Source organism: Daphnia pulex, chromosome 9, assembly GCF_021134715.1.
Source record: "Daphnia pulex isolate KAP4 chromosome 9, ASM2113471v1".
Taxonomy (NCBI): Eukaryota; Metazoa; Arthropoda; class Branchiopoda; order Diplostraca; family Daphniidae; genus Daphnia; species Daphnia pulex.
Genome location: NC_060025.1, coordinates 949,187 through 960,934, shown reverse-complemented (window position 1 = coordinate 960,934; position 11,748 = coordinate 949,187). Strand labels below are relative to the sequence as shown.

General features: G+C 40.0%; 2 protein-coding genes and 2 long non-coding RNA genes across 6 annotated transcripts; 1 reads left to right on the top strand and 3 right to left on the bottom strand.

Moving 5' to 3' along the window:
- Positions 1-139: 139 nt before the first annotated feature.
- On the bottom strand, positions 140-873 carry LOC124202093 (repetitive proline-rich cell wall protein-like). The gene is made up of 2 exons (XM_046598358.1): positions 766-873; positions 140-675 (listed from the first exon to the last, which is right to left on the bottom strand). The coding sequence occupies exon 2, from the start codon at positions 673-675 to the stop codon at positions 277-279; it is 399 nt and encodes a 132-aa protein (XP_046454314.1). The 5' UTR covers positions 766-873; the 3' UTR covers positions 140-276.
- A 1,371-nt stretch (positions 874-2,244) lies between these two features.
- LOC124202094 lies at positions 2,245-3,485 on the top strand. Of its 2 annotated transcripts, XR_006877916.1 has the most exons (6): positions 2,245-2,454; positions 2,549-2,640; positions 2,702-2,819; positions 3,042-3,147; positions 3,210-3,362; positions 3,423-3,485. It is a non-coding gene; the product is annotated as an uncharacterized LOC124202094 (long non-coding RNA). The 2 variants fall into 2 exon arrangements; XR_006877915.1 differs by lacking the exon at positions 2,245-2,454 and having other exon boundaries at positions 2,466-2,640.
- A 4,031-nt stretch (positions 3,486-7,516) lies between these two features.
- LOC124202089 lies at positions 7,517-10,207 on the bottom strand. Of its 2 annotated transcripts, XR_006877911.1 has the most exons (5): positions 9,964-10,207; positions 9,689-9,780; positions 9,269-9,474; positions 7,695-7,939; positions 7,517-7,634 (listed from the first exon to the last, which is right to left on the bottom strand). It is a non-coding gene; the product is annotated as an uncharacterized LOC124202089 (long non-coding RNA). The 2 variants fall into 2 exon arrangements; XR_006877910.1 differs by lacking the exons at positions 7,517-7,634; positions 7,695-7,939 and having other exon boundaries at positions 9,155-9,474.
- Positions 10,208-10,318: 111 nt separating this feature from the next.
- On the bottom strand, positions 10,319-11,665 carry LOC124202087 (cuticle protein 18.6-like). The gene is made up of 3 exons (XM_046598352.1): positions 11,346-11,665; positions 11,187-11,270; positions 10,319-11,098 (listed from the first exon to the last, which is right to left on the bottom strand). The coding sequence occupies exons 1-3, from the start codon at positions 11,349-11,351 to the stop codon at positions 10,589-10,591; spliced, it is 600 nt and encodes a 199-aa protein (XP_046454308.1). The 5' UTR covers positions 11,352-11,665; the 3' UTR covers positions 10,319-10,588.
- Positions 11,666-11,748: the final 83 nt, after the last annotated feature.

Genomic DNA, 11,748 nt, shown 5'->3' with positions numbered 1-11,748 from the left:
ACACATAACCCAACGAATTTTAATCCTTATTTATGGTAAAGGCAACATTTAACCCGAACTATAGGTATCGAACCCCACGAGAAGGAAAGGTTGTGCAATGGTAATTTAACTAAAAAGTTATTTATTGAAATGAGGCATTAAAACAAGATTTGTTAATTAATAATTTATTTATTTTGAATCGAATTTAATGTTAAAATTTTGTTCTAAAGGAGCGGCCGAAAGGAAGCATAATATGGCGATAAAACGTTTTAGGAGACTTCAATTTTTAACAGTAACTTAATAAGCTGGAGCCATGTACGAAGGAGCCTTATATGCAGGAGGAGTATAAGCAGGAGGTGTGTAAGCAGGAGGAGTGTAAGCGGGTGGCTTGTATGCTGGCGGAGTGTACGCAGGAGGTGTGTATGCAGGAGGAGTGTACGCAGGAGGTGTGTATGCAGGAGGAGTGTACGCAGGAGGAGTGTATGCAGGAGGTGTGTAAGCAGGAGGAGTGTAAGCGGGTGGCTTGTATGCTGGCGGAGTGTACGCAGGAGGTGTGTACGCAGGAGGAGTGTATGCAGGAGGTGTGTATGCAGGTGGCTTGTATGCAGGAGCCATGGGTTTGTATCCGTATCCTGGATTACCAGCCACCACCGCAACGGCAGCCAAGAAGCAAACGGCGAAATTCATCATCGACATCTACTCGGAAAAAAAATTGACGAAATTGAGCAGTTAAAGATAAGCACAAAAATTAATTAAACATTATGGCATAACCCAATTAATAATTACCTTGACAGGAAAGTTGACAAGAAACGGATGCGAAGAAAGAGAGGAGATGCTGGATAAGCAACAGATTGAAGATATCGGAACTGACTGACAGCCAAAGTATTTATACTCCTCCGTCTTGTGTGCATGTTACCTTCATCTTTATGTGGCTAACAGTAGAAATCCAAGGTCGGACAGTGCGACAGTAAGTGTTTTTTAGTATTGGGGCGAATCCCATAGGTATACCGGACGTATTCTATGCAGGATCTCTTGTCCGTAATCGATCGTATGAATCAAAAACTATTCTACTGAGCTACGGCATTTTGACGTTTGCTCTTCCAGCTAACTATTATCCGTTAATCTCTTTACAGTGGGCATATATAACTAGTAATAATTAAGATCTTTGCTTTCAGAAGAATAAGTCAATCAAGCCTCATTAACGTCCACCTCTGAAAGTTTGAAATGAGTGTCTGAGAAATAGCAAATGCGCTGTCGATTGGCTAGGGCTGGCATTTTGAATGTTTGCTTTTATCGTTTTAATGATCACTCGGATGGTTTGAAAAGCAAGATAATTCAAGAAATGTGACATCGAACTAGTCGAAAAGTTTTCATAACCTAACCCATCCTTATAACCCTTTAATTGTCTCGGAAGTATTCTACAAAGGATATCACGGAAGTATACCGGAAGTAAGTGATAGCGCCTTATGAGCTGTCGTCAAAATAAACTAAATATTCATGACCTTCAGTTATCACCCAAATTTATCCCATAGATACTTCCGATGATGAATGTCTTTAAATACGTGTGAAATGAAATTAACTGAAACTGACGCCATGAAATACAGAAATAAAGTAAGTACTCCTCGTCTTCCGATTCGGATCTTGTTTCACCTTCTGTCAATTACATAAATTTGATTTTCCATTTGTTGTTTTTGTTTTTTCAAAATTTTTTACGACTAGATGCCGATGATGGACTTCGCCCTTTGCTTCTTGGCTGCCGTCGTGGTGGTGGCTTGTGGCAATCCAGGCTACGGATACAAACCATTTTCCCCAGCGTAGATGGCTCTGTCTTATTCCGCACCGGCATATACAAGGCTCCGGCGTACAAAGCCTCAGCTTATTCACCTCTAGCATATTCTTCTCCTGCTTATTCTTCTCCTACTTACAAAGCTTTGGCTTACATGGGCCAGCTCCTTCGCATTGACAAAAAATTGTACTATTAGGTCACACTTGCCAAATTGTTCAATCGTAATCTGAAGTATATGTTTCATTTTTGGACACAAATGTACATTTCTTATTTATTACTATGACCATGAAGCATGAACACTGTTATCCACAAATCAATCGGCGCCAATTAAAATCGTTTATGAATGTTTAGAGTTTTACCGCAAGGTGGCTTCGTCATCAGCTGATTCAAGCATGACACGAAAATTTGCATGAAAATAGCAACTACCCAACTAGCGAGTGAGCATTGTTATCTGTCCAGCAGTTCTCACTTCTCAGGATTGAATGCTAGGTTTTAGGCTTTTAGCGAACTAAAATGCGCTTTTAAAATTCTGTGAGTATTATGTTAAGACCAGTCCTTCAAATACTGAGTTTTGAAACGTGTCAAATAGATGGCGTGTTGATTGTTGTGTCAGTTATGGGCCCATGGCGGTTTGCTGTCAAAAGTACATCTTTTATCTTTTCTTCGGAAATTTACCAATGAATTCATAGGTAAACTCAAGTGATTTCGTCTGTAACTCGTCGGTGATGTGTTCTTTTCTGGGTGCATGTTGGATAACCTTAATGTTTTTCATCAAACTTACAGTCTGAGGAAAACGTGAAAGTCGCGCAGCCGACCGTCAACTATTTTGTTCAAATTCATTCTATTCTACTGAATGTGCCATCGAAATGATACAGGTATCAACCAACACTAGCTTTATTACATGCTGAAACCTAAATTCTTCTCGTGTTTTATTAGGATTCATCTTAATTATCGTCTGTATCTATTGGACTTGCTAGATCACCAACCCCAGAATGGACCATTCTCTCATTCCATTTTCTAGAGAGCCTTGGATAACTGACCAATGGTGTCATGTGTAAGTTCACTTATCATGTTACTGAACTTTCTTCGTTGAAAAAGGACAAGGACTATACAGTCAACAAGATTCCGTGTTTGCTAACCTGTTGGCTGCTACCTGCTACCAAAAAAGAGGTTCATATTGTGATCATGCTATCATAAAAGGAAATTGTGTTTACATTCAATTTAGAGAAGTTGTCATCTAATAGCAATTTTAACAATTTTATGTTTTCTTATTTAGATATGGCCTATAAGACCAAATGTCTGGTTGTCACTCGCGCTACCTGGTGGATATCATTCATTCATCATTCATAAGTATTTTTCTGAATGTTAAACACGAGCAGTAGGTAACCATTAACTTTAGTTTATTGGATGAATATTGGAATATTTATTGACATATTTCCTTTAGATTCAACATGACTAACTGCTAACTAAATAAGTGGATGAATGATATCCACCAGGTAGCGCGAGTGTCTTCAGGGACGCTTAGCGGCCATCTTGTTCCAAGACGCAGTTGAAGTAGGTTGTTGGCTGTCACGCTCCTCACGATGAAAATTAAAAGGTATTTATTGTTAATTTTCTATTGTTATTGAATGTAAAATGTTGATGTGAAAATTTACAGGTGATTTAGCACGTTGAAACTAATTTGCCAAATCATTCAACTCAGACTTGGAAGTGCCTGTACATTTCCGAAATGGCGTGCCTCGTGTGTCTCGCTGCCTCTTCTTAGGCGTACGTCTCATGGACATCTCATGCAACAGAAAAAAGTAATTATTTTGATCAAATGTCTTGCTAAAGTACTACAGATTTAGTTAACATGACTAGAGAGTAGACCGATTGCTCTGCTTCTGTTAGTCTGCGTAGTTTTCTGTTACTCTTTGTATTCTTTTGTTATAATGAGTATGCATATGTACACATTTGTGTTTCTCGAAACTAATTTTCTTTTCTTGAACAGGTATAACAAACACTTCTTTAACGCTGGTGGTTACCTTGTTGCAGCCAAATGGTGAAAGGTGTGACGAAGACAGATTGAGCCTTTGTATGCAGCATGCAGTTGCAGTGTAATCCAGAAGTTGCTGTGCTGTTGTAGCTGAGCTGTTGCATCTGGGTTCCTGATTTAAAAATTTTTGTGTTTGTGTTTTCATCCGTGCCATATGAAATTGCTCTGCCAGTGATATTTCGTGATGCTGCTTTAAAATTTTGATCTGTTGTCTTTTGAGTTTTCATTCAATCATGCAGTATACGACTGAGGCAACCTGATCAATGTCAGGTTTGAAACAGTCGAGAACTGCTAGATAAAACAAGCTTTCTGCGCCAAACAAATAATAACTTGCATATAACTTGCATCATGTTATTATCGCGGTAGAGAAAGCGACAGGCCCCCCCCCCTGGGGGCCACAGGAAAAATGTATATGATGTAAAATGTTATAAAAATAAATTTTGTATGCAATAAAATATTCGTATCGATCTTTTTCGCGATAAATTTTTGAAAATCTCGTGTAAGGGGAATTTTTTTAAATTTTTTTTCAAAAACAAAAGTCTGGACTTAGCAGAAAAATAGGTGTGTGGACTTTGAATTTTTAATAAAATTTGGTTGTTGTTTGGTTGTTGGACTTTCAATCTTCGAGTTTATAAAAAGGGAAGAGTTTAAATATTATTGAAATGTAAAGTTTGAATTTTTATCAGTGTATTTGGCAAGAACAATTAAGTTTACAAAGTTCAAGTTCAAGTTTGCAATTGTCAGCAGGAGAAGGTATTTAAGGAGAAAATAGAAACATGCACTTGTAATTTAAAAATCAATCTTGTATTTCAGCAATCTTTCACAAATACAGAGAAATACTTCAGAACTTAGGTAGGTCGGAGCAGTGGTGATATAGTCATGAAAATTGCAATACATATGAAACTAAGTTTGGTAGTTTGGAGAAGGGCAATACTTAAATTCGTCGATGTAGTAAACTAGGCAGCGTACGTAGTTGTGTAATAGGCGGCTTCTTCGGTGTAGTACTTGGAGGCTGCGGTGTTGAAGCTAGGTGTAGCGAGGGTCGTGGTGTAGTAGACTGGAGCATCAGTGTAGTATTTCTGTTCAACGTAGCACGAAAGAGCGGACTGTGTGTAGCCAGTCGGGACTGCGTAATACTTGGACGCCTCAGTTGTGGGTTGGGTAGATCGGGGCAGAGTAGTACTTTGCCGCTTCGGTGTAGTATTCGACCGTCTTGGTGGAGAAATCAGCGGGAGCCTCGGTGTAGCAGCTGGGAACAGAGTAACATTTAGGAAAATCGGTGCAATAAGTAGCTGAGAACAGAGTAATACTTAGAAGCCTCGGTGTAGTAGGATGTGGCAGCATGCGTAGTCATGTAAGTACTCCGTCGCCTAGATGGAGTAGTAACTCAGGGAGAGTAATACTTCAGGGCATCAGTGTAGTGGCTCGGGGCAGCGTAAGTTGTGTTATAAAACTCCGGTGCTTTGGTGGTGTAGTACTTGAAGACATCGGCGCAGGAACTGGTTGTTGCGTTAGTTGTGTAGGAAGTCGGCGGCGTTCCGGTTCAGTTTCCGCCATACCAAGACGACATCGCTACACCAGCAGTCAACCCAGCCATCAACGATACAACACCCAACAGGAGCACGACGCCATAGTTGATTAAACAAAAATAAATTGAAACATTAATATTAAATATTGACACGCATATTAACAAATAGAAAAAGAATATTTACCCATAATTGCGAATCGGTTACACGATGAGGAATGCAGTTGGTGACAGATAGGGCACTGCAGTTCGGGCACTTCTTTTTTCTTACGACTCCTTTTACACACAGTAATACTCCGGGACGTAGGTATAGTAGCTCGGGGCAGCGCAGGTTGTAGTGTAGTACTTGAGCGCTTCAGTGTTGTAGTAATGGCCTAAAATGCCTGTAATGGGCCTCGGTGGAGTAGGCAGGGGCAGCATGCATAGACGTGTAGAATTCCGACGCCTTAGTGATGTAGTACTTGGGAGCCTCGGTGTAGTAAACTAGGCAGCATACGTTGTTGTAGGCGGCGTCTTCGGTGTAGTACTTGGAGGCAGCGGTGTAGCGTAGGCCGTGGTGTAGCGTAGGCCGTGGTGTAGTGAACTGGAGCTTCGGTGTAGTACTTCTGTTCAACGTAGTACGAAAGAGCAGCTTCTGTGCAGTGAGTCGGGGCAGCGTAATACTTGGCCGCCTCAGTTGTGGTTGTGTAGATCGGTGCAGAGTAGTACTTTGCCGCTTCGGTGTAGTAATCAGCGGGAGTCTCGATGTAGCAGCTGGGAACAGAGTAGTATTTAGGAAAATCGGTGCAATAAGTAGATGAGAACAGAGTAATACTTAGGAGCTTCGGTGTAGTAGGATGGGGCAGCATGCGTAGTCATGCTACGTCGCCTTGGTGGTGTAGTAACTCGGGGCACAGTAAAACTTCATGGCGTCAGTGTAGTGGCTCGGGGCAGCGTAAGTTGTGCTATAAAACTCCGGTGCTTTAGTGGTGTAGTACTCGAAGACCTCGGTGCAGGAACTGGTCGTTGCGTTAGTTGCTTTTGGGTAGTAAGGCGGTGGCGTTGCGGTTTGGTATCCGCCATACCAAGAAGACATCGGTACACCAGTGGTCGACCCAGCCATTAATGATTCAACACACAACAGCAGCACGGCGCCACAGTTTACTAGACAATTATAAATTTAAATATAAATATTACATTATAACAAGCACACATAAACAAAAGAAGGATTGATATACCACACTCATTGTAAAAGACAGAATATTTACCCATAGATGCGAACTGACAAGACAGAGCTCTGCAGTTGTTGCCGTGTCGGAGATGCTCCCTCAACTGATTTACCTTCGCCTTTTCTCTCTCGTTTTATACGATTTTTTGATCACCCTCACCTCTTAAGCCTTGCGGCTATTGCAGCTGCTTAAAAATGATGAAACACGTCCCGTTCTCACCCAACCTCTACACCACTGTATGATACGTTTTATGTAATGATCTCCGTGACCTTCGAATGTGAAGGAAAGGAGGACTGCCCTTTTCTTTTGCAGGTTGTCGTTGCTGGGGGATGGGTCTACAACAACCAATATCAAAATGAATACCAAATGGCTATGTAACACATCCCGTTCTCACCCAACCTCTACACCACTGCATGACGCGTTTTAAATAATAATCTCCGTGACCTTCGATTATGAAAGACATGCAAACTGGCCTTTCCTTCTGCATTTTGACGTTGCTGGGGGATGGGTCTACATCTACAACAACCAATATCAAAATGAATACCAAATGGTTATGAACACGTGTCGTTTTCACCCAACCTCTACACCACTGCATGGCACGTTTTACGTAATGATCTCCGTGACCTTCGAGCGTCCAACTGGCCTTTCCTTTTGCAGGGGATGGGTCTACAAAAACCAATATCAAAATGAATACCAAATGGTTATGGCTTAAAACTCACTTTATATCAATTGACATTTGAGTATATATTCACCAATATATCATTCAATGAGTAATATTCAGACCTACAAAAAGACAGTTTTAGCTCTGCAGTATGGAAATGATAATGAAAGGCTATAATGACGATGAATGCAGTAAAATTATGTGACCTCTTTAGATTAAATCAAATATAAAGAAAAAATATTAGTTACTCACGCAATATTTTTCTCGCCAAATCATCATCTTGTCCAAGGAAACGCCATCACACATCGCGAACAGCCAAAAATCTTAAGGGTAAAACTCCGTGCTGTGTTGAGACCAGGGTAGTAGAAGCCGGTTGGGTAGTCGAATGATAATGGCCGCCGAAATGATATTCATGTAGTCCGCATCTTCTCGGTCATTACCTATCGAGAAACAAAATGTAAACAAAATTTAAATTCAGTGGCATGACAAGATGAAGTTACACAGATAACGCCAATCAGGTTTCCTGAGCAATCCAGAAGATGGAATGAGTCAAGTTCGATGACAAAACGAATAATCCGCGTTGAACGTGTAGTCATTGCCTTACAGGGAAACAATGTGCAACAACTCAAATGTCGTCACTTGACTCTCACCGGTCGCACTGATGTGGGCAGAACGGCAGACCTCCGTCTTATTGCCTGTTAAACATCATTGAGTTGGAGGGTGGATATTTCTAAGATGTTCAGACCTACGAAAAAAGATAGACTATAGCTCCACAGTATGATAATGATAGTGAAACTGTTATAACGATAAATGCAGTAAAAAAATATTACATCTTGAGAATGAATGGAACTATAAAGTATGCAGCATTTTTTAAAAAGAATTTATGAGGTTCCATATGTCCTGTCACAGTCTGTCCTGTTTTGAATTAGTTTACATACATGGTGATGTGGTGCATCTCACTTCTACGACATTGCAATTTAGTAACGAAAAAGGGGATAAACGCTTTCATGACCAAACACAGCGCCCTTGAATACATCAGTTTGCATTTTAGCAATAAAGTGTCACTGGACGATATTGTCGATTGGCAATTGCTGGCTCGCCAAAATATTTGGAAATTGAATTTGAATTTTAAATATTCTGACTTTAATTTGAGGTATACTTCATGAAATTAATTCCATCAATACATCCACCTGTACTTAATAAATAACTTGAATAAATATACCAAGCATTTAGTAAATTTTATTGAAACATAAAATATAATTTCCATATGTTTTTTTAGAGAAATTTGTGTTGATGCGAAACAAGACGGACCCAATAAAGATAAGTTTGATTTCCTATTAGAGTATTAGGAGCTTATATTAATTTCGACAATTACGTAGCGATTTGGGTAAATAATCGAATACGTAGGCCTATGATAGCCTATGGATTGATCTTGGTGGTAAAAATCATAATAGGTTTTAGGTTTACCTTGCAGCCTGATTTGTTTGGCTTAAACGACAATTCCGCGCTATCACTGCCTAACGATTGAAAAATGGGTTGCGTGTTGTTTCTGTCATGACAGCTTTACTAATATTTTCCATAACGAGATTCGTGAAGTTTGAGATCGTGAGTCCGTCAGCCCCGATTTCTCTCAGTAGGAAAGCACGAACCAAATATTCAAGTGAAACCCAATTTTTTTCTTTGGGGTATTGCAGATGTTGCTGACAAACGTTGACAAAGTCTCTTGGACTCTCACAATTAGTGCGAGGAGGTGCGGCCGTTGTGGCCGGCAGGTCCAGTATGTGTGTCGGAGGTAAAATAGTTTCGAGTTTGATTGTTTACCCAACTGTTTACCCAATTGTTTACCCACTGAAAAAAGTAGTGAGGTAGTACAAAAACCGGACCTGATCTGAAGTCGTTCTACAAATGAGTTTTTTAATGAACCCTTACTGAGAAAAACATAAACGGCAAGAGAAAACAGTTCAGTCAACCGCAGTAGCTACTCAGGAATAATCGTAGACTCCTCCGTATAATGTAACGATAAATTAACAATGCCACCAACTATGTAAGAAAGGGAGAATAGAGACAATCCTACGTCTATGCCTGGGAAATACGGCCAGGCATCCACAAGTGCCACATCCCAGCTGAAGAGTTGAATCCACCAGGCGGAATAGCAACAAGGCGATCCTTGTGAACACACCCACATGGGTGAACCAAGAGGACATTTAAAGATAGGGGATGAAAATATCCATAACTCGGACGACATCGGTAGTTTCTCCAATCAAAAGGGATGTTGTTTATCTGAATAAAAAATAAAAAAAAAAATGGGTTATTACGAAAATTATTTACATAAAAAGTAAGGAATAGTTAAAAATGAGGCAGTGGGTAAACCCTAATTGGTAATAAACAGGAGAACTTAAGGTTTCCATGGTACTACACTGCATTTATGAAATGTAGCATTAAAATATCTAGCAAGCTGTCACAGGTTAATACAAATACATCGGAAATAATTTACCAAGCAATTATACTGAGATTGTTGCTAAAAACAGGTCCAGCACAAAAAAATCTTGCATATCTTGTGGTAATAGGATGGCTGCCTCCTCTAATCTGCACAAAGGAAAAGCCGAAAAGGTATAGTGATAACAAACTTCCATGCATCGACAGGAGGATGATAAATTCTAGTCTGGAAGTAACATTCCTCAAATTTGCAGCAGATGTGACTCTTCTATTAATAAGCTTCCACAATGATTGCATTTGAATTCTGATTTTTTCTTATTCTCTTTTATTTACCTGCTAAGCACCTTGGATTGTGTATTCAGCGATTCTATCAAGAGACGTGATCAGACTTGGCACGACGACCAGTTTTGTAATATGATTTGTTCTACTATTTTTCGTGCAGCCATTTACGTTTCCAAAAAAGTACTAGTTCCTTTTTCATTGTTAATTAAAGTTATTAAACCTTTAAACTTCTTCTCTGCGATTACAAACTTAAAACACATTGAATGCAGACGACACTATCTTCTAATCAGCCATGTTTTGCATTTTAAGGTATCGATATTATACAATCGACCGCACCGCCTAAATAAAATATGCAACTATGTTAAAATTTCTTTTTATCAGCTTATGCAAAGAATTAAAAAAAATATTGCTTTGAAATAATATTTATTTGTATTGATGAAAATTGATCTATAATATTACATACTATGAATTAAATGGTGGCTATAGAGTAGACACGAGCATCGGTAATGCAAATCTCTGCTCTTTAAATATTATCATTTACATATTTAGCGATGATATACATTGGTCATAAAACTGATACTCCATACTCCATAGACTTCTACCTCAACATGTAGAGGTCACGAGTACATGCAGTTTTTAAGTAGATACCAGTGCAGCTTGACTATATCAGATTTTCTTAGCCTCGGTAGGCGAGAGGTACGGGCTGAGTCGTATATCCTTGCGCGGCAGAAGAACCTCTGTAGACAGGAGTGGGTGACTGGTAGGTGGAAGGTGCTGGAGCACGAGGAGCAACGTAAGCAGGGGCGGCAGGTGCTCTGTAGGCTGGTGCAGAAACCGATCCATAGGAAGGCGCTGCAACAGATCCATAAGTAGGAGCACGAGGAGCGACGTAGGCAGGAGCGGCTGGGGTCCTGTAGACTGGTGCAGACGGGGCTTTGTAGGCCGGGGCCGAATAGGAAGAGTAGGATGGCTTGTTTTCGGGGTATCTAGCCTCGCCTTCGTACTTGACATCCGCCACGTATCCATTGCTGTCTGCCCTGTAGTAGACGATTTGGGTGCGGCCGTCCGGCAGGGCCACTCGGTACGATCCGGTGACTACATTTCCGTCGCTGCTCTCAGAATGCGCATAGTTGTTGTACGAAGCATCGTCCTTTACGTCCCATGCGAAGTTGTAGGGCATGGGGGACTGAATAAAATATTCCAAGAAATTTGAAGTAAAAACAATGAATTTAATGGAAATCATTTTTGATTAAAATCCAAAATATTAGACTTACGTAAGATTCAGAAGTTTTGTAGTAAGACGGCTCCGAATAGTATTGAGCTGAAGCGACGGCCAAGAAAAGTGCGAAAACTGCGATCTGCTCAATTATAATCCAACACATTTTGTTTCAATTTTGTTTGACTGGAATCAAATTTACAATTAAAGTTGTTACCTTCATGTTGAATTTTTGAGGAGTTGTTGGGAGGATGGAGACAATTGAGCAACTGATACTGCTTTCAAATCTCAGTGTCCCTTTTATATACTGTACTTTACAATTAACGTAATGATTATCTCTATAGGCTACTCTACTACTTATTAGTGAATAAGAGATACTCACGACTAATGCAGCTTACAGGGCGTTAAAAAAGAGGGAAAGTGAATTCATGTTTTCTATAGCGAGTTTTTATCTTACAAAAACAAATGTTGTACTCATGCCTCGGCATATCAAATCACGATCACAGGGTTTTCTACGGCATTCAGTTTCATTTCAATTTCGACATTGAAATAAACAATTTTGTTTTCTGTTCACTAAACTACTACAAGAGCAACTTTGTTGCTGGTCGTGATGTAATAAC

Coding starts and splice junctions, on each gene's coding strand:
- LOC124202093 (XM_046598358.1), bottom strand. CDS start 675: ATGTCGATGATGAATTTCGCCGTTTGCTTCTTGGCTGCCGTTGCGGTG.
- LOC124202087 (XM_046598352.1), bottom strand. Junction 11,099..11,186: donor ACAAAACTTCTGAATCTTAC/GTAAGTCTAATA, acceptor TATTTTATTCAG/TCCCCCATGCCCTACAACTT.